At 37.5% G+C, this 8544-nt stretch overlaps 1 protein-coding gene across 1 annotated transcript; it reads right to left on the bottom strand.

The window, feature by feature from the left end:
* Positions 1-7175, bottom strand: LOC149962008 (uncharacterized). The gene is made up of 6 exons (XM_090178078.1): positions 6987-7175; positions 2512-2822; positions 2331-2429; positions 725-817; positions 202-294; positions 1-136 (listed from the first exon to the last, which is right to left on the bottom strand). The coding sequence occupies exons 1-6, from the start codon at positions 7093-7095 to the stop codon at positions 92-94; spliced, it is 750 nt and encodes a 249-aa protein (XP_090034204.1). The 5' UTR covers positions 7096-7175; the 3' UTR covers positions 1-91.
* Positions 7176-8544: the final 1369 nt, after the last annotated feature.

Below are 8544 nucleotides of genomic sequence, written 5' to 3'. Positions count from 1 at the left end.
TTTGATTTTGTATGAATGTAACTCTTTATTTCATAATATCACGTATACGCCAACGCGTTACGTTATAAATATTTTATAATTGAAATCAACTTTAATTTCTTCTACAATGGCCATTGCGGCAGACTCCGATTACCCTCTGAAATTAGTTTAATTTCGTTAAGGTTCAATTACGTAAAAAATAAAAAAACCTTTTAAATTTACCCTGTTGAAATTGCAGACGGAGTTGTTAGGCATATCCTGTCTCTGCCTCAAACCAGTCGACGTGAAACACCTGACTCGGCATCCACGACTAAGCTGACAGGTAGAAGCGTAAATATAATAATATTAATTAAACTGTAGCCTTAGCAAAAATATTAATTATAGTCTAATTAACAACTGATGTTTGAATAGTTCGGGACCCGCAGACAACGACCGTTCTGCTAGCCCTTAACCTGAATTTTTACACTAGATCGCAAAATAAATAAATTATAATATCGCCAACGGATTCCTGTCATTTTAAACATTTGATTTCTCAACATATAAAATGATTTCTGGTTAATTTTAGGTACTACATCGATAATTTAATAGATATAAGATAATTTTTCTGTTCACCCGTAAAACTCTAGAAATAGCCAGGAGCGTTGAAAGAAATATCAGACTTCTACGTCCGCCTTTAAAACTTTCAGGGTAGCCGCGAATGCTTAATTAGCCACACTAAAAAAAATATTTTTCGTTCTGGTCTTACTTTTATACCGTATGTCGTCGCTCCGCTGTAGTGAGTAGCGCAAGCTTTGCTGAAGTCATCCGAGTTGCTGGTACATTTACGTCGGAAACAAACCTGTAAAGAGTACTTGTTACAGTCGGTATACAAGACATTATAATTTTACGTTCTGTTCAGGTTCTAGATGGAGTTCGAAGCTATCATTTTAGCTTTTAAACCCAGAAAAACAATTTTATCACATTAGTTATACTCTTCTCTATTGCTTAAACCAAGTGTTCACCAATAATGGGAGTATCTGGCTTTGCTTTGAATGTGACATATCTGGCTTGCGTACGCCAAGGCATCATTAAAGTCACGTTGGGTTGTGTAAAATTTGAGATTCAAATTGTGGAATGTTTAGAGTATATATAAACGTGTTATTGAATTGAAATATTTGCATAGTTAGCTAGCTACACCATATTTCATTATGGCATTTAAAGGGAACAATATTTTATATAAATTTATCGCATTTATAAACTGGTTAAGCCGTAGCCAGAAAAGAGGTGGGATAGACAGTCTGTGTACCAAAAAACCACGTATATTCTACGACTAGTACTTTCTAAGCGTAGCTAGCTCGTGCTTCACTTGATTAATTGAAACGGTGCTCATTTAAATAAGATATTGTCACACACTATTAACTTTTTTAAACTAATTTAACGTCAACGCAGCCGTTAGTTATTTCTTGTTTATTTTATTTATTATACTTGTATTTCCCATTAGTTGCCTGGATTTCACTTCAAGCTGGAGCCGTAGCCAAGTCCAAGGAGTTGGAGCTCGAGCCAGAACCAGAACCAGGAATCGGCTCTAGGTAAATTATGCAACTGAGTTCTAATCACTTAAAGACTTTTTAAGATGAATGAGAAAAATTGATGGTGAAAGCGCCTTTTTAATCTTCAAAATCAACTGTCTGTATGGACGGGAATTTTTTTTTAAATATTTGTTTCAGACCGCGGAGCAAAAGAGCTTGCGATAACGATTAGTACATTGTACATAAAAACCGAGTTACTATTACCATGGAAGTTTGGAACATTGTCATCAGCGACACCACGATGACGTGTTCCACAGGGTGCCTGAGGCACCTGAAACCTCCGCGAAGCACCTAAAATATCCGTTAAGCCCCTGCTTAATGCATTCCCAATGTTTTGAAATACACTATACAATGGTGTAGGGCTTAAACGCTCTCAAACCCTGGCGACCTCACTGCTAAATTGCTAATTAAACTAAATATAATTAGGATTAAAATAACTGAAAATGTCTTGGACATAGAATAATTCCTAAACTGCCTTACATATTCAGCGAGTTATATTGTAATACACAATATTTTTGCAGAGCGTGTGCATTTTGCTTTAACTTGCAGTCGCTTTTCAAAATAAATGTGGAATGTTTGCAAACTTACGAAGCACATATCGATTGTTACATAGTTAAGCTAGAGATGATTTAAATTTTAATTATCTTAAAAAATGATTTGAGACGGCTCCCGCTCCAGGATATTTCGGAACCCTATTGGAGCTCTATCGATTAGTGTCAACTAAATGGAATGGATGGTTTACCTTTACATATTAACAGTAAGAAAGGGTTGAGATAACTTTACCTTTCCAGATCCGCAACTGGTAAGGTTGGGCAAAAAGTGTTTTCTGGTCCTGTTGCGTCTTCTCATAACGCAATTAATGGCGCACGAATTGGCCGAATCCTATGGTTAAATAATATAGACAGTTAATGACCACTCTGACAATCCGAAGTACTGGTCTGTTTGATGTTGATTCACGACTTACGACTGATCCTGAAACTGAGTTACTGCCATGCATTTTCTGGCACATGCTGTTGGCGTCCACTGACGAGTTTGACGACGGGGTGGTAGTTGGGGTGTCGGTGCTGTTTCCTCCGCTGCTGGTGGTCGTGTCGTTTCCGGAATTGGTACTTGTACTGGTACTGTTGTTACCTCCGCTTGGTGTGGTGCTGTTATTATCTCCACTCGGTGTGGTGCTGTTATTAACTCCACTCGGTGTGGTGCTGTTATTACCTCCACTCGATGTGGTGCTGTTGTCATTGCTGCTCGAACTTGGTGTAGTTGAATTATCCGAAGCTGAAGGAAATATTTTCGCATTACATTGGAAGGAACGAATATTAAGTAACACTATCACTCATAAAATTGGCTCTGTATAACAAGGGCGTTTCCGGAATTTCATTTCGGGCGGGGTTTTATGTGTGCTCTTACGTTTTGCACCCCTCGATCCATTTCAGGGGGGTTGAAGGCTGAAACCCCCTTAAATACGCGCATGCTGTGAAATATTTCCATGGAACAAAATTCAATGATACGTTGTTGCTTACGGAGCATATAATTAGGTTTTTCAGTTTGAATAAAGTCACGTAACGATGAACGCGTTAATACCCAAATCTTCTACTTAGAAAAAATGAGGTTCCCAATATAAGTGACTGCGAATCTCACCATCTTGTTTCTGTTCTGGGATCTATGAAATTTACGAATTGATGATTGGGCCTATTTTTCGTGCTATTTTGGTTAATTTTGGTTAGATTTGATTATAGTGATAATGAGAATTCCATAAAATCATTATTCTATCTTCGAAAAATATATTTGAAATAGCGCGAAGAACCCCAGTCTTGAGACACACTGACAAGGAGAGTACCCGAGGTGTTTATGGCCGATTTGGTTCAAAGTCAGGCGTAATGTAGACCTATAGGAGATGCGAAATTTCCCAAAAGGAGACGTTGCACTACCCATTCGATTTCCCATGGCAACCGAAAAAGGTTTTGGACCACTTAAAACAAAAATAAGATTTTTTCTTTATTTTACCCAAATATTGTTACAATTTACCCCAAAAATGTTCCAATTTACTCAAAATTGATGAAATTTACCTAAATATGGTCCAAATTAATCGAAATTACCCATTTCGTGGTTTTTAATTTTTTTTTAAATTTTCCCTGTGGAACCGAGAAAATTCCATGCTTTTATAAATGGAGATTTTTTTGTTTTAAGTGGTCAAAAACATTTTCGGTTGCCATGGCAAATCGAGTGGGTAGTGCAACGTCTCCTTTCGGGAAATTTCATATCTCATATAGGTCTACATTACGCCCGACTTTGAACAAAATCGGCCATAAACACCTCGGGTACTCTGCTTGTGAGTAGAGTGCTCACGAGTTACTTGAAGTTCGAGTGACGCCCAAAATCGGGAAAGGGGGGGAGGGCTGTGCCCCTGTTTACATGACAGAGCTGAAACTTGCTCACAGTGTAGGGGAAAAGCAGTAATATAGATTTAAACTGAAAAAGAATTTAAAAGTCAATCGGATCCAAAATTATAAGAGTGCGTAATTAGTTTTAGAAGGAGCTGTTGCGCCCCCTGTGTACTTGACTGAGCTGAAACTTGCACACAGTGTAGAAGTATAGCAGAAATATAGATTAAAAACGAAAGGGAAATTAAAAATCAATCGGATCCAAAATTATAAGACTGCTTAATTTTTTTTTAAAGTGTTTAAGAGGGGTCGGATGAAAGGGGCTGACAAATCGCCGCTAACCTTTTTAACCAGCGAAACTTGGTTTGCGCGTAGAGGTAACCCTATTTAGTTTATACTAAAAATATGGTATTGATATGTTTACTGGATAAAAATATCTGGTAAGTGTTGCAAATGGGGACGACAGCTACATCAACCACAACCACAACAACACTTCACATCTAACTGACGAAACCAATAGTTCCACTCTATATATATATATATATATATATATATATAAAGATATGGAACTAAACAATCTTAGGCTATTTCTTCACATATTTTGTTGACGGATATTAAAGCAGATGGCACAATATTTCCTAAGCTTGAGGGCAATAATTATTATGAATTGTACATATAGACTTTATTCCGGCAAGAGACCGCCAAAAATTCCATCTCCATCGGTTACTGTATGGAGCTATCTATAGTTGGCTACTATGCTACTATGTGGCTAAATGTTCCAGAGTTCCAGCAGGAAGTGGGTAAAGCCTGTTAACTACGTGCCAGAGAGTGATTTCGAAATAGGCTAATTTTCATCCGGCACGATGGGACGGAAAGAAAAACGTCACCCATGTGTGTTTTAATCGTGTTGGAAGTCGTCAGTTTCACGGAACCAATGAGAACACAGTTCTGGCGGAATAGGGGGTACAGGGGTACATTATTCCCTCCTAGATTTCCCGAGGGGGTACAATCAAGATATTTTGACCTCCAAATTGCCCGTCCAAAAATTCGTAAACCACATGTCGGTCTATAGTTTTACAAAACTCACAGAAATAATAATTATATTCTACAAAAATAAACATATTATAATAATATATTCATATAATTAATTAAAAGAAGAAATTGATTGAATTAAATACTGAAATAAACTGGCTATTTGCTAAACACGGCTCCATTGTCGTGAAAATCACTACAAAATATGCCATAAAACTATATAATTTTCTCGAAGCGCTGTGGGCTGCCCCGGATTTTTACCTTTGTACCCCACCAAACATTTTCCTTCCGCCGCCACTGATGAGATACCGTGGTGCTTTGATTATCATTTAAGGGGAGGGCATACTAACAGACCCTGAAATGAATCGAGAGAAACACTCACAATGAAAGATAATCGCAAATAAAATTCGAGTGAATCTGGGTGAAAACTCGTCAGCACTCCTTCGGCGTTGAGTTAAAAGAGCGTTTTCTTATATTTCCCCTTTCCATAAAAACTGGCCGAGGTTAATGGTAATTGTAAGCGAAGGGAGCTGTTGACTCGCGTGGCATTAAGGACTGGCGTGGCAAGACCTGGCCGCCCCAATTAATGTCATTAAATTTCGTTCGATGGATTGGGTCTTAGGCGCTGTCTTGTTCAGTGGTGAATTATCGGGGGGGGGGGGGGCTAAAAATTACATAGCAATATCAAATACCAAAACCACTTTAACTTAAAGTGTTGGTTGCACGAAAATTTAGCTATGGATAATTATCAATTCATTTGAAAGAGCAAACATTTTATAGCAAGTATAGAAAAGTTGATCGGTGAAGTGGTCTTTGAATTATTATAAAAAGAAGTCGAAATGGTGGAAATCAAGTTTTTCGGCTAACTTCCAGACTAAAATTATTTTCGGCACCCGTGACGTCAGAAAATGCGAAGCGTATCATTGGCTAATTCTTTACATCTGGGATTACAAGCAGGTTGATTTAACACCCAAGGCAACGTAGTAGAAAAATGATATGAAACCGAAGGTTCCTCGCGCATAAAAAAAATAGTGTCGCACGCTTTGCGAAGCGCGCGCGTAAAAAAAAATTATTTCGATAATAAGACTAAAATCGTGATTAAAAATCTCAGGTTTGAAAACTTGTACAAGTAAACAGAATCCCTCCAATTCATATATTTCTACTTTATGAATAAAACTACAGCTTCGATTTGCTCGAGCTACGGTGGAAGAAAAATATCTGGTTTTTTGGGGAGCGAAAAAGGTCACTTTCGGACCGAAAATGAGTACAGTTAGGCTTGGAAATTTGTTTCGAGAATGACATTTTTGGAAAGAGAACTTCCAGGGCTTCAAAACAAGGCCTCATTCGTTCGATTTTATTACTGTCCACTTTTCGTGCAACCAACACTTTAAAAGCGCCTTGTTATAAAATTGCTCGGCTATCCTTGTTATTATTATTAAATATATATTGTTTATATAGCGGGGGTTTCAAAATATTTTGCAAAAAATTTAAAGAGATGTAGGGGGTCAGTTGAGAAATATGCCTGTTTTTCCCTATATTCTGACGATGAGTGGAAAGAGTGCCAGAGAGCTTCAAAGTGTGGGACTACTAGCCCATGGAAGTAGGCAACAAGCGCAAAACCAAGCAGCAGGGACTTTAAATACTATTTAAATTACATTTTTACGCGGGTTGCCTCGATTTGTTTACAAAGTCCTTTTTCACCTAACACACAAACCCAAACCTTTATATTCGCATTTCTCCGCTGCTTGGCTTTGCGCTTGTTGCAGCCTACTTCCAGGGGCTAGTAGGCCACACTTTGAAGTTCTCTGGCGCTCTTTTTAGTCATCGTAGGAAAATGGGAAAAAAGCAGGCATACTTCTCAACTCAACCCCTACAACTCCTTAAATATTTTGAAATACCAGGTATATTTTTAGATTTATATAGAAAGTATAAGTATAGTTAAGATATTTAAATATAAAAATTGTTTACATTTTGGGTGATTACGTTAATCTATCCCAGCCAATAAAATATATAATGATCAACTTACGAGCTGGAGTGGTGGTAGTATCGGTGGAGTTATTTCCTTGTCCATGTACTCGTACCGTTACCAATAAAACCGCCGCGTATAGAACCGATATTGCCAATACAACCTTCATGGTGGAAAATATATTATCAAGTTATTTCTTTAACTTTGAAATCGATTTCGCTAGCTGTTTTTAACGGCCAAACTTGGAAAGTACTGTTTTTTCGCTGAGAGAGTCCTCCTTATATATCGATGGTTAGCGATAATATCGATGACAAGTAACACGCATCGCGATTGTTAACAAAAGAAAAGACATTAATATATCGACGTAAAATTGAAGTAACGAGCTTGTCACCTTGTCACAAGAATCGCTATTAGCGTTTGACAATAACCAAAAATGCTATGACGAAGAATGGGTTACGTTGTCACCTTATTCAACCACTAAACGGAATTGCGGACGTAAATACGGTTGACGCGTCCTAGAAAGCTTTCTCGGAGTGCCATACAAAAGTCCGACGAAAAAATTTGATTAATTTGATGTTAAATTTAATTTAAAGGCGCGAGTTAGTTCCCTAAACCGCAAATATTCATAAAGAAGTTAAGTATATATCTCGCTAACGAAGTGAACACGTTTACGGGACTAGCGTTAATAAATTGAAAGTCATCGCACTCGCTTCGTCTTAAATGCCTTCGGGGTACATTCCCAAATTCTTCTGTATGTTCGAATGTTTTAGATAAGAAACATTTAAAAGAGTAAATTTATGGGTGGTCGCTGTATAGAGTTGATAAGCCAGTTTCGATACTGGTCACATGTATATCTTCAAGTATAGCGAGGAAAATGGAGAAAGGAATAGAAACTCCATCTCGAATAAGTTTTGACCGGAAGTACATAATTATCCGATCTCGAGGTAGATTTAATGAGAGAGTTTCGATTTCACTTTATCTTTTCTTTTAAAAAAATTAATCCGTTGCTACGATAAAATAAAGGTCCTTTATGCTTAAGCTTTTCCAATGTGAAAAAACAATTTAAACTTAATAGTAATTTACAGAGCAAATTTATTTAATGGAAGTTTGCGCTTTCCAAAGCCATATATTTTGTGTGTTTGGACTCTGGAAACTTTGCTGTTACCTAGGAAACGGAGTTCAAACACGAGAGAGCCTTCTGGTCAGAATTGGCGAACTAAAATGCCAGAAATAAGTTGGAAGAAATTTACCATGCGCAGGCCTTTATAATAACGGAGGCAACCATTTAGGTTAAGTTCCATAATTTTAGTAGAGAAAAGAAAACACTTCGATAGATGCTTTAATTTATTTTATTACGTTTTAACCGTTGGTTTGGATGAGGCTAAATGAAGCAGCCACCATTCCAAATGAAAATATTACTTTTTTTCCAGATCATCATCTTCGGAATCGGAAAAACGTGTGTTTGTGCAATAACCTTTTCGGCAAGTATATCCGTATGCCCTCTTCGGGAAAATGATCATAAACAACATTTAATTAACAGGCGCTTTTGGTTCAGATCAGAGCCGTCAATGATAACTCTGAAGGTAAGTTTTCACTAGGGCAAAAAGCACGTGTCGAC

This window comes from Leiobunum rupestre, chromosome 1 (genome assembly GCF_980474605.1).
Source record: "Leiobunum rupestre chromosome 1, qqLeiRupe1.1.hap1, whole genome shotgun sequence".
Classification (NCBI taxonomy): domain Eukaryota; kingdom Metazoa; phylum Arthropoda; class Arachnida; order Opiliones; family Sclerosomatidae; genus Leiobunum; species Leiobunum rupestre.
The sequence above is the reverse complement of the archived record's forward strand: the minus strand, read 5'-3'. Positions and strand labels throughout refer to the sequence as shown.